This window comes from Scyliorhinus canicula, chromosome 17 (assembly GCF_902713615.1).
Source record: "Scyliorhinus canicula chromosome 17, sScyCan1.1, whole genome shotgun sequence".
Classification (NCBI taxonomy): domain Eukaryota; kingdom Metazoa; phylum Chordata; class Chondrichthyes; order Carcharhiniformes; family Scyliorhinidae; genus Scyliorhinus; species Scyliorhinus canicula.
Window position 1 is genome coordinate 129,628,648 of NC_052162.1, and position 13,729 is coordinate 129,642,376.

Below are 13,729 nucleotides of genomic sequence, written 5' to 3' on the forward strand. Positions count from 1 at the left end.
CCAGCCGAGCAGGAGTCTTTGGCGGGCGGTCAGAGAGGCAACGGCACGGGTTTCTGTCCCTCTCCCTGTGAAGAGGCTCTGGCTCTCCCGATACCCTGAAGACCACCACTAGTGGGCACGGCTCCACCCTCATCCCCACAACCCTGGGCATGGCCTCAAAAAAGGCGGTCCAGTACTTGACAAGACCAGAACATGTGGGTGTGGTTGGCCGGGCATCGTTCACATTTATCCTCCGCCTCCAGGAAGAATCCGTTCATTCTTGTCCTGGTTAAGTGCGCCCTGTGCACCACCTTTAGCTGCGTTAGGCTCAGCCCTGCCCACGTGGAGGTGGAGTTCGCCCTGTCTAGTGCATCGATCCAGAGTCCTTCCCACTATCTCCATACCCAGTTTCTATAACTCACTCTTCTAAACTCCATCCTACCCGACTTAGACTCTCCTCATATGACAGTCCCACCATCCCAGGAATCAGCCTGGCAAACCTTTGCTGCACTCCCTCCATAGCAACAACATCCTTCCTCAGATAAGGACACCAAAACTGCTCACAATACTCCAGGTGTGGCCTCACCAATGCCCTACAAATACAGTAAAACATCCCTATTCTTGTACTCAAATCTTCTCGCTATGAAGACCAACAGGGGCTGGTTTAGCACACTGGGCTGAATCGCTGGCTTTGAAAGCAGACCAAGGCAGGCCAGCAGCACGGTTCAATTCCCGTACCAGCCTCCCCGAACAGGTGCTGGAATGTGGCGACTAGGGGCTTTTCACAGTAACTTCATTTGAAGCCGGGTAGCATGGGTGGTTAGCATAAATGCTTCACAGCTCCAGGGTCCCAGGTTCAGTTCCCGGCTGGGTCACTGTCTGTGTGGAGTCTGCACGTCCTCCCCCTGTGTGCGTGGGTTTCCTCCGGGTGCTCCGGTTTCCTCCCACAGTCCAAAGATGTGCGGGTTAGGTGGATTGGCCATGCTAAATTGCCCGTAGTGTCCTAATAAAAAAGTAAGGTTAAGGGGGGGTTGTTGGGTTACGGGTACAGGGTGGATACGTGGGTTTGAGTAGGGTGATCATGGCTCGGCACAACATTGAGGGCCGAAGGGCCTGTTCTGTGCTGTACTGTTCTATGTTCTATGTTCTAAGCCTACTTGTGACAATAAGCGATTTTCATTTCATTTCATTTTATACCATTTGCCCACTTTACTGCCTGCTGTACCTGCGCACTTATTTTCAGCGACTGATGCACATCTCTCAATTTACACCCATTCAAATAATAATTTCCCTCCCTATTTTCATTACCAAAGCGGATAACCTATAAGACCATAAGACATAGGAGCAGAATTAGGCCACTCGGTCCATCGAGTCTGCTTCGCTATTCAATCATGGCTGATCTGTTTCCCACCCCCATTCTCCTGCCTTCTCCCCATAGCCCCTGATCCCCCTATCAATCAAGACAATCAGTGATTTGGCCTCCACAGCTACTGCGGCAAAGACTTCCACAGATTCACCACCCTCTGGCTGAAGAAATTCCTCCTCATCTAATTTTTAAAGGATCGTCCCTTCAGCCGGAGGTTCTTGTCGAAATATCCTCTCTGCGTCCACTCTCATCTAGGCCTCTCAGGATCCTGTCAGTTTCATTAAGATTCCCTCCTCATCCTTCTGAACTCCAACGAGTACAAACCCAGAGTCCTCAACCGTTCCTCGAATGACAAGGTCTTCATTCCAGGGATCATTCTTGTGAAACTCCCCTGGACCCTTTCCAAGGCCAGCATATCCTTCCTTAGATTTGGGGCCCAAAACTGCTCACAATGCTCCAAATGGGGTGTGACCAGAGCCTTACATAGCCTCAGAAGTACATCCCTGCTATTGTATTCTCACCCTCTCGACATGAATGCTCTATTAGCTCACCAGGCTAAATCGCTGGCTTTTAAAGCAGGCCAGCAGCACGGTTCGATTCCCATACCAGCCTCCCCGGACAGGCGCCGGAATGTGGCGACTAGGGGCTTTTCACAGTAACTTCATTGAAGCCTACTCGTGACAATAAGCGATTTTCATTTTCACATGAATTGCATTTGCCTTCCTAACTGCCGACTGAACCTGCACGTTAACCTTAAGAGAATCGTGAACAAGGGCACCCAAGTCCCTTTGTGCTTCTGGTTTCCTGAGCTTTTCCCATTTAGAAAATAGCCTATGCCTCCATTCTTCCTCCCAAAGTGCGCAACCTCACACTTTTGCACGTTGTATTCCATCTGCCACTTCTTTGCCCACTGTCCTTGCTTGTCCAGGTCCTTCTGCAGCCTCCCTGCTTCCTGAACACTACCTGTCCCGCAGCAGATCTTTCTATCATCTGCAATATCTTTGTATCATCTGCAAGGTTCAGAGTTCACATAATTTGAAACCAGAGATGGTGTTTCAGAATAGAATGTCTCAAGGGGCTTTGTGGTAGCATTAACAAACAGATTTGACATTGAACCATATAAGGAAATATTAGGGCAGGGACCACAAGCTTAGTCAGAGAGGCAGGGTTAAGCAATGTCTTAAAGAAGGAAGGCAAGGCTGATTGGAACCTTTTCCTCCAGTTTTGCCGTCTCTCCGGCAGGGACTGATTCTTTCCGGAGCAAACTTCCAAATCTAATGACCGCCCTAATTTCCTTCCAATTCCAGTCTAGCAGCCAACCAGATTGATGGTGTAGGGTTGAGGGGCAAGATGCTGACTTATTTCCCTTGGCCCCATCAAGACCTGCTGTTTTTCTGCCACAGGGCTAAATCGCTGGCTTTGAAAGCAGACCAAGGCAGGCCAGCAGCACGGTTCAATTCCCCGTACCGGCCTCCCCGAACAGGCGCCGGAATGTGGCGACTAGGGGCTTTTCACAGTAACTTCATTGACGCCTACTCATGACAATAAGTGATTTACATTTCATTTAATTTCAACTTATTGCTGAATTGTAGCCTCTTCTTGTCTACGTCAGTTATTGCTCTGTCAGGCAAGCTTAATTTAGAAGTGTTGTTCAGTCAAAACCGCTGTCATGGTGACAGTGCTTAAGTGGTGTCACATGACTGACTATTAGTAGGAAACACCTTTACCTATATTGTGCAGGTTACTGTATATCAGGCGTATTTTCTATGATCAAAATACAATCGTATTCTGCTTTCCGATTCGCCATTTTACCAACAATTGGACAGAAGGGTCAAAGTGCACCAACATGAACCATGTGAAATAAGTATTGAGAGTACATGCCAAAAGGCAATGCTTATTAATTTTTAATTTTACAAAGCAAATGCGATTAGTCACATAGCTAATATATTGAACAACACCGATTCGAGCACAAAACTGGCTAAGGATCCTAGAAAGCGGAACATTAGTTGCCTAAGTAACTGTCAGTATTATAATGACCTTTTACAACAAGCATCTATAATGAGATGACCGTGTGCCTGTTTGCAATACATGCTGTGTAATATCAGAGCCATGTTAATTAGGCAAAGGTGTCTGAAATTATGGAATGAATTGGTTTACGATTATTTGAACCCCAAAGTTTTTTCTTTCAATATGATGCAGAGAATTTACAGTGCAGACGGAGGCCATTCGGCCCATCGAGTCTGCACCAGCTCTTGGAAAGAGCACCCTACCCAAGGTCCACATCCCCATCCTATCCCCATAACCCAGTAACCCCACCGAACACGAAGGGCAATTTTGGACACTAAGGGCAATTTAGCACGGCCAATCCACCTAACCTGCACATCTTTGGACTGTGGGAGGAAACCGGAGCACCCGGAGGAAACCCACGCACACACGGGGAGGACGTGCAGACTCCGCACAGACAGTGACCCAAGCCGGGAATCGAACCTGGGACCCTGGAGCTGTGAAGCAATTGTGCTAACCACAATGCTACCGTGCAGCCCGCATGCATAATGTGTTCTTCCCTCCCAATCCTCAAAGTAGGCTTGGAATGATTGTTGGAATAATTGGAACACGGGATGTTTTCTTCCTGTGCTCATTATTGCATGTTTGAGTTTCAAATTCCATGGGTTTCCGTACTGCCCCTACAGGGCTGTTAGAGGAACAGTGTGTTTTTACTGGGACTCCTTGCTCCTCTAGCTGTTGGGAAACTGGCAAGATGCCAGCAATGGTGGGTGGGCTGATGGGATACTGTTTGGTGCACGGTGGTGCCGCCCCAGTAAATGATGCCGGATCCATCTGGAGTAGGCCGCAATCATTCTTATCTTTGGCCTAGATTGGGTGGTCTTTCAACATCCTTCTGCATGTGACTTGGCCATCTTCAAAATGCACTGAGGAATTCAATTGAGTTGGTACATCCGTTCCCAAGAGAGCTTGTCCCACTGGGCCCACCCACATAGATATGGTCAATTTGTGTGGGCCAAGTCCAATGGGCATGGGTTGAGCTTAATTCTCAACCCCATAGGCAACTTGTATCTAGCCATCTATAGGTAAAGAGCTTTTGTAGCTTGGGGGTCAACATGTTAATTCAGCTCCCGTGTCCATGAGACAGTCTACATCTTGATCGCCCATCGTCATAGTGACAAACAACTGCCCGTAATTCCTGATCACCGTCCCCAAGTGCGATTCAAACCTCTTGACTCAATCTCTTCCCGGCTTGAAGGGCCCTGTCCTGTGCTGTTTTGCTCTTCGTTCTTCAGGGTTTTGGCCAAGGGTGGTAATATGACTGGTACAGGCTTGGAGAGCCAAAGGGCCTGTTCCTGTGCCGTTACCGTCTGGATCTGTACTCCATCCAATGGGTGGAGAGTGTGAATGCTTTTTAAACGTTATAACTGTTCCCAAATTATCCTTCCCACTTTCTTGGGATTTGGCAATTCTTTAGACCATTTGTCAATTTTCCCACGGGGACATGCTGAAAACACTGGGCGTGTTTAGCTCTAGTTGTTCTTGTACCCATGGGGTCGATGGTTTCTTCTGTCTTGGTCTTTTTATCCAATAAATTTAGAGTACCCAACTCATTTTTTCCATTTGAGGAGCAATGTAGCGTGGCCAATCCACCTATCCTGCACATCTTTGCGTTGGCGGGGAGGTGGGACGAAACCCACGCAAACACGGGGAGAATGTTTGTCGCCGAATTGCCTTGCTGTTTGATACAAGTTTCTTAACTTCTGACTTGACATCTTTTACTTCGACTTCGAACTTTTCCAATTTAAGTTTTTCCCCTTTTAATTGTTTGCTTACTGCCTTCAACTGTTCTTTCGCAGCGGTCAGTGCGGGATCATGTTGGGATTGACTCGGAATTTTGTTTGGCTGCCGAACCTGACCCATAACGACTCGGGACCATTTGGTTCGGTCTTTGTTTTTCATCCGGGTAGTTTCCCCCTCAGATTCTTTTAATATCTTCAAAGGACCATTGTCCTTTGGGGGGTACTGTACTTTTCCTCAATCTCTGTACAGGTTTTGGATAAGTCAAACTGTTGCACTATATACTCCTTTAATTGGTGAAGGATCTCATCTGCGGAAAGGTCCGGCAGTGCCTGCCTGCCTTTGACGGTGGTCAGTAACTTCTTTTCCTCTGCGATAGTACCTCTGAATAGACTCCAGCCGTGCGGCTTCTTTCAGCCAGGCAGCCCGGTGGCACAGTGGTTGGCACGGTTGCTTCACGGCTCCAGGGTCCCAGGTTCGATTCTCGGCTTGGGTCATGGTCTGCACGTGCCGGAGTCTGCGCATTCTCCCCGTGTCTGCGTGGGTTTCCTCCGGGTGCTCCGGTTTCCTCCCACAGTCCAAAGACGTGCAGGTTAGGTGGATTGGCCGTGATAAATTGCCCTTAGTGTCCAAAATTGCCCTTAGTGTCCCAAAAGGTGAGTTGGGGTTACGGGGATAGGGTGGAGGGGTGAGCTTAAGTAGGGTGCTCTTTCTAAGAGCCGGTGCAGACTTGCTGGGTCGAATGGCCTCCTTCTGCACTGTAAATTTTATGAAAATCTAAGGCTCCTTCCACAGCACCTTCCAAACCCACCACCTCTACCATCTAGAAGGACAAGGGGGCAGCAGACACATGGGGAACTCCACCACCTGCAAGTTCCCCCTCCGAGCCCCACACTCACCATCCTGACTGGGAAATATATCGGCCATTCCTTCACTGTCGCTGGGTCACAATCCTGGCCCTCCCTCCCTGACAGCACTGTGGGTGTTACCCACACCACACAGGGACTGCAGCCGGTTCAAGATGGCGACTCACCCACCACCTCCTCAAGGGGAAATTAGGGACAGACGAAAAAATGCTGGTTCCTATAGCCAACAAAGCCAGCTTCTTGTAAATACATTTTTTAAAGAAATTATGCTTCCCACATTTCCCCACATACTTTTTCTTGCTCAGTGTTTGTTTCCTGTTTCTCTCAAAAGTTAAACAATCGGACCTCCTTCCTCCATTCTGTGCCTTCCCTGTCATTATATCCAACCTCTCCTTTTTTAAATGAAGCTCCTCAAACCCGGTACAATTCCAGTGGATCCTTTCTGCGATTTTTACACAGAGTGGGGAAACCGTTTGCATTGGTGGAAGGGTTGAGAATCCTGGGGTTTGGCAGATTTAAGGTGTTTGGGGGGAAAAAGAAGCAACGAAGGCCAAGGAGATTACCTGGTGGGTGCGAGAGAGGCGGGTTCAATCGAGGCTTCCAAAAGGGGAAGTTCCCAGGGCTGTGTGATGGGCGGGGGTTTCTCTCTCATGAGGGCCAGGATGGGACGAGAGGGACAGAATGGCCTCCCCTTTGACTCTGAAAGTTGCTGAGTGATTATGGGAGGAAGCGATGCGGACAGTTTTAGTGCTCTCCCGGCCCACGTTGCAAGTCTGACGCGAAGGAGCAGTGTGGGTTTCGCTGTGCCGACTGACTGACACCTGATGAATGTGTCTGCGTTTCAGGAGCTTGGGGAAGCGGCCAAGGCCCCCAACGTGGAGTCGAAGCTGGACCGTCAGGTCCAGGAGCTCATGGAGCTGATCTGCAACATTCAGGCAATGGAGGAGATGGTGCTACAGATGAAGTATGACACCAAGAAGGCTCCACTAGGTAAGGGCGAGGATGTGGACCTCAGCATGTAATGCGACACACGTAGAGGTGCTTGGCCTTGTCTGAATGGGGTCATCAATATTTTTTGCCTTGAGAGACCCAAACCCCTTCCCATTCACTCCCACTGTACACAATCCCAATGGACCCAATCCCCTTCCCATTCACTCCCACTGGACACAATCCCAATGGACCCAAACCCCTTCCCATTCACTCCCACTGTACACAATCCCAATGGACCCAAACCCCTTCCCAATCACTCCCACTGGACACAATCCCAATGGACCCAAACCCCTTCCCATTCACTCCCACTGTACACAATCCCAATGGACACAAACCCCTTCCCATTCACTCCCACTGCACACAATCCCAATGGACCCAAACCCCTTCCCATTCACTCCCACTGTACACAATCCCAATGGACCCAAACCCCTTCCCATTCAGTCCCGTTGGACATCATCCCATTGTTTGTCAGGCCTTGACCGATCCCGAGTGCCAAAATCTGAGCTAACATTTTTTCTGCAGGTTGGTGGACCTGTTTCTCCGTCCGCAGGAGCTGCCAGACCTGCTCTTCCTGTTCTGAAATGAGATATATGTAAGCTCCTGTAACAGCCTCGGGGCAGCCAAAGTGCTTTGCAGCCAAGGGAATAATTTCTGCCAACTTTGTTGAAGTGCCGGCTATTTTTCCGCACTGCGAACTCCCGCGGGCAGCGACAGAGTAATGGCCGGGCGGTCTGTTTGTATTTTATGACGTTCAACATAGAACAGTATAGCACAGAACAGGCCCTTCGGCCCTCGATGTTGTGCCGAGCCTTGTCTGAAACCAAGATCAAGCTAGCCCACTCCCTGTCATTCTGGTGTGCTCCATGTGCCTATCCAATAACCGCTTGAAAGTTCCTAAAGTGTCCGACTTCACTATCACAGCAGGCAGTCCATTCCACACTCTAACCACTCTCTGAGTAAAGAACCTATCTTGGACATCCCTCCTATATCTCCCACCCCAAACCTTATAGTTCTGCCCCCTTGTAATAGCTACATCCACCCGAGGAAATAGTCTCTGAGCGTCCACTCTACCTATCCCCCTCATCATCTTATAAACCTCTATTAAGTCGCCCCGCATCCTCCTCCGCTCCAAAGAGTAAAGCCTTTGTCGTAGTCAATATTTTCCCCGCTTCTGGACTGTGATAGAAAGATTCAAACATGATTCGTTAGGTAAGCAAAACTAAGCTTTATTTACGGACTACAACTGCTAGCAGTATGGCTGAGACTTGAAGTCGGAAGGCAGTCAAGTACAAACTGCTGGTTCCCTTCCAAGTCTGCGATATCACAAAAGAATAAGACGATTTTTATACATTATAGGATCAAGATAACATGAATACAGCTTGGTCAGGAATTTGATCAAAAGTAAAAGATAAGTAATAATCATTACAATGGCGTCACCTTGCTGACCTTTAGAGGACTCGGGGTCTCATATCATTATCTTGTCTTTTGGTGCATGTTTTAAGAAATGGAGCAAACTTTTTATGGTACCGAAAGAGACAAGTTTTTAGCTTATCGTATATATTTAGACTGCTCTGGTCTCATGACGAACGCGCCTTATCCGAGTTTAGAGTCAGCCAGTTCTCGGGTCAAGTTGACCTTGGCTGCTTGTATCTGTGCCTTAGGTTATGCGAAGTCAGTTTAAATTTAATTGTCCCAAGGAACTTGACTAGTTTTCCCATCATGCCATTATTTGCTTCGCACAATACCACACCTTAGCTATTCAAACACAGAATTAACCACACTAACGTAGAAAGAAAATACTGTTATTTAAACAGTTCTTAAATAAAAGTTAAAAACGTGAACTTACCATCTATACCTGCGACTAACTCCAGTTGAGTAACCCAATACAGTTCAAATGTCACTTGCAAATAAAGTGGAGGCATAAGTATTGACCCCAGCACACGAGCGTGGGAATGGGCTGCCTGTTCTCCGCCAACTGCTTGAAGGGTCTTTTACGGCCACCTGACGGGGGGAGGGGGGGGGGGGGGGGACTGGGCTTGAGTTTCTTTTCCAGTCCCGTGAAAGAGGGACAGACCTTGACGCCCTGATCTGTGGGGGTGTCGGCCAGGTCTCAACAAGGCTGTGACTATACTCCCAACCCGCTGCCCTCGAACCCATGTCTGGCGGTGAGAAAGTTTACACTGTGGTGAATGTCGGGAATTTCCGATGCATTATAGGTATTTAGCACAGTAAGGTAGCCTGTGTCACAGTGTGTTTGACTGCTGCAGTTCTGTTTTGAAAGAAATCCTAGTTTGGGAGGCAAGCATATTTTAGAAGTCGGGGTGTAATTAGCCATCGTCCAAAGATTGAGCTTACGCAGTTTTGTTTTAATTAAGGGGATTCCCTGGGGGTGGGGGGGGGGGGGGGGGTTGATCCGTTTTCAGTGTGGTGAGGTGATGTCATTGCTGGGTGGAGCTAAGGCTTTTTGAGAAAACATTTTTCGGTTTCAGTTCTGTTCCGGATGAAGCTGGGATCGCAAGTCCTGTTTTGCTCTCTGCAGTTTAGTTATAAAGAGGTTAACGGCGGCAGGGGCGGTGCAGAGGTCAGCATTGCTGCCTCGCGGCGCCAAGGACATGGGTTCGATCCCCGGCGCCCCGGGTCGCTGTCCGTGAGGACTTTGCACATTCTCCCCGTGTCTGCGTGAGTCTCACCCCCAGGACCCAGGGGTGCGCAGGGTAGGTGGATTGACCAAGCTAAATTGCCCCTTAATTTAAAAAAAAAAGAGAGATTAAGAGTCTTTAAAGCAGTGCAAACTTGAGGGGAATTGAAACCAACCTGAGAAACAGCTTTTAGAACATAGAACATAGAACAGTACAGCACAGAACAGGCCCTTCGGCCCTCGATGTTGTGCCGAGCAATGATCACCCTACTTAAACCCACGTAACCTGTATACCCGTAACCCAACAATCCCCCCATTAACCTTACACTACGGGCAATTTAGCATGGCCAATCCACCTAACCCGCACATCTTTGGACTGTGGGAGGAAACCGGAGCACCCGGAGGAAACCCACGCACACACAGGGAGGACGTGCAGACTCCACACAGACAGTGACCCAGCCGGGAATCGAACCTGGGACCCTGGACCCTGAAGACACACAGCCTGAGTTTCTGCATAGGTCTGACAGGAGTCAGATCTTGGGTGGAATTCTCCAACCCCCCCCGGGGGTCGGAGAATCGCCCGGGGCCGACGTCAATCCCGCCCCTGCCCTGTCCTGAATCCCTCCCCCCAAAGTCCCGCCACTGACAGGTCTCTCCCGCCAGCGTGGTTTAAATCACCTACCTGACCGGCGGGATTGGCGCCACAGGCAGGCTCCGGGGTCCTGGGGGGCGGGGGGGGGGGGGGGGGGGGGGCGATCTGACTTGGGGGGGGGGGGGGGGGCGCACGGGGCGATCTGACTTTGGGGGGGGGGCGCGGGGCGAACTGACTTTGGGGGGGGGGGGGCGGTGCCCCCACGGTGGCCTGGCCCGCGATCGGGGCCCACCGATCGGCTGGTGGGCCTGTGCCATGGGGGCATTCTTTTTCTTCCGCCTCCGTCATGGCCTTCACCATGGCGGAGGGGGAAGAGAACCCCTTCCCCTGCGCATGCGCCGGGATGATGTCCGCTGACGCTCCGGCGCATGTGCGGACTTACACCGGCTGGCGAAGTCCTTTTGGCCCCAACTGGCGTGGTGCCAAAGGCCTTTCACGCCAGCCGGCGGAGCGGTAACCACTCCGGCACGGGCCTAGCCCCTCAAGATGAGGGCTTATTCTCCGCACCTTTGGGGTGGCCCTACGCCGGAGTGGTTGACGCCACTCCAACACGCCAGAATTCCCCACCCCGCCAGGTAGGGGAGAATCCCAGCCCTTGTCTTTAAAGCAGTGTCAAGCGATTTCTCTTTCTCAAAGAATAACTGTAAGGCAAGTATTCCTCTGTGCCATGGGTATTTAAGGTGGATTGAGAGCTGAGATATTATATTTTCTTCATGTTTAAGTGGGAATAAAGATCGCAATTAAGAGTATTGTATTGAGTAGTATTGCTTAAGGGGTACGTGTAAGCTATTTTCTAGTGTGATGTTCAAGGTATTTTAATACTTTGGCAGTAATAAAGTTGATTTTAATGTAACCACATCCCTATTTCTTAGAGTAATCACTCCTGGAGTGAGGTATCCTTTCCACAGTCTTACAAAATTAAAATAAACTATTGAGGTTTCTATCCAGTATCCGAGTCACTGTTGGGGTCTGGTCTGGGACTGTAATACCACTTGCGGTAACCCTGGGCGATCTGGCCCTGGAGGGCGAGGACGAAGAGCATGCACCGTTGGAGCTGGGGTAGGCCATGTGGCCTAGCGAGCCTGCTCTGCCATTCGTTGACCTTTGGCATTAACTCCTCTTTCCTGCCCGCTGCACATATCCCTCGGTCCCCCCAAGAGAGACCGAAAATCTGTTCGTCCTGGCCTTGAAGAGCCTTCAACAATGGAGTGTTCGCAACCCTGTTGGAGTGGAGAATTCCAAAGATTCACAACCCTCTGAGTGAAGAAATTTCTCCTCAGCTGGCTCCCAAAATGGCCGCCTCCACATCCTGGGACTCTTGCCTCCAAGAGGGCATTAGCCCTCTTCATTATTACAAACATTATAACTTCATTATAAACGATGTGCTGGTGGGGGGGGGTTACAGGGTTCAAGGCATGGGAACGGCACTCAGTCATGATGCTTGTTTGGACAGCCAGTGCAGACTGGATGGGCCAAATGGCCTCCTGCCCCGTAATGATTTGGTATAATATAATGATCTTTATTGTCACAAGTAGGCTGACATTAACACTGCAATGAAGTTACTGTGAGAATCCCCCCAGTCGCCACATTCCGGAGCCTGTCCGGGTCACAGAGAGAGAATTCAGAATGTCCAATTCACCTCACAGCACGTCTTTCGGGACTTGTGGGAGGAAACCGGAGCACCCGGAGGAAACCCACGCAGACACAGAGAACGTGCAGACTCTGCACAGACGGTGACTTAAGTCGGGAATGCTGTGACGTCTTAGATTTCCCCAACCAGGGAAATCAATCTTTTCTTTGATTCTTCCCCGGGGGGTGGGCCATCGCTGGCCGAGCTCAGCATTTGTTGCCCGTCCCTAATTGCCCCATGAGAAGGTGGAGGGGTGAGCCGCCATCTTGAACCGGCTGCAGTCCCTGTGTGGTGTGGGTAACACCCGCAGTGCTGTCAGGGAGGGAGGGCCAGGATTGTGACCCAGCGACAGTGAAGGAACGGCCGATATATTTCCCAGTCAGGATGGTGAGTGTGGGGCTCGGAGGGGGGGGAACTTGCAGGTGGTGGAGTTCCCCATGTGTCTGCTGCCCCCTTGTCCTTCTAGATGGTAGAGGTGGTGGGTTTGGAAGGTGCTGTCGAAGGAGCCTTGGTGAGTGGCTGCGGTGCATCTTGTAGATGGTACACACACTGCTGCCGCTGTGCGTCGGTGGTGGGGGGAGTGAATGTTTGTGGATGGGGTGCCGATCAAAGCGGGGCTGCTTTGTCCTGGATGGTGTCGAGCTTCTCGAGTGTTGTCGGAGCCGCACTCACCCAGGTAAGTGGAGAGTATCCCATCACACTCCTGACTTGTGCCTTGTAGATGGTGGACAGGCTTTGGGGGGAGTTACTCTCTGTAGGATTCCCAGCCTCTGACCTGCCCTTGCAGCCACAGTATTTATATGGCTGGTCCAGTTCAGTTTCTGGTCAATAGTAGCCCCCAGGATGTTGATAGTGTCCATCCTATCAAGACCCATCAGAAACCTATACATTTCAGTGAGATTGCCTGTCATTTATATAAACACCAGCCTAGCTTGGCCCAATTTATTTGGCTAATTTGATGTCTTGTCTTCCTCTGGCACCTCACTCTGCAGGTAAACTGACCACTGCTCAGATTAAAGCTGGCTACATCTCCCTGCAGAAGATCGAAAGCTGTATTAACCGCAACATGACCGGGAAAGCTTTGGTTGAGGCTTGTAACGAGTTCTACACCAGGATCCCTCACGACTTCGGGTAAGGGCACTGCACAAGGCGGGAGGGGAGGTCTTCGAGTCACTCCTCGGGATGGTTGAGCAGCAAAAGAAGCCTTTTGCAATATTCATTCCAGGCCCCTCAGCGGGTGTGGCGTGACAGCCAATTTGCGTTGCTGGTATGGCCCCGACATTTGTTGCCCCTTGAGAAGGTGGTGGGTGAGCCGCCATCTTGAACCGGCTGCAGTCCCTGTGTGGTGTGGGTAACACCCACAGTGCTGTCAGGGAGGGAGGGCCAGGATTGTGACCGCTGATACCCATGTGCACTGGTCCACACGGGCACAGAAAACCCCCGCATCCAACTTTCGCCTGCCAACACAAATGTAGTAATGCCCATGCACCCTCACGCAGTGCTCCTCGAGTGGTATTATTATTCATGGGAGATGATGTACAGCGGTGGGGGGGTGGGGGGGGGTGGGAATACTGGTTCAATATGGCTGTTTAGCACACTGGGCTAAATCACTGGCTTTGAAAGCAAACCAAGGCAGGCCAGCAGCACGGTTCGATTCCCGTACCAGCCTCCCCGAACAGGCGGCGGAATGTGGCGACTCGGGGCTTTTCACAGTAACTTCATTGAAGCCGACTCGTGACAATAAGCGATTTTCATTTTTCAAATCCCACCAATCACTGGTTGAAAATCCCACCAATTGCCCCTA

General features: G+C 50.4%; 1 protein-coding gene across 1 annotated transcript in view; it reads left to right on the forward strand.

The window, feature by feature from the left end:
• parp2 (poly (ADP-ribose) polymerase 2) overlaps window positions 1-13,729 on the forward strand; it is a 50,820-nt gene that overhangs the window by 19,248 nt on the left and 17,843 nt on the right. The window contains exons 11-12 of the mRNA XM_038775644.1: window positions 6,861-7,005; window positions 12,918-13,056. Coding sequence (XP_038631572.1) covers window positions 6,861-7,005; window positions 12,918-13,056 — 284 coding nt within the window. The remainder of the gene's footprint in view (window positions 1-6,860; window positions 7,006-12,917; window positions 13,057-13,729) is intronic.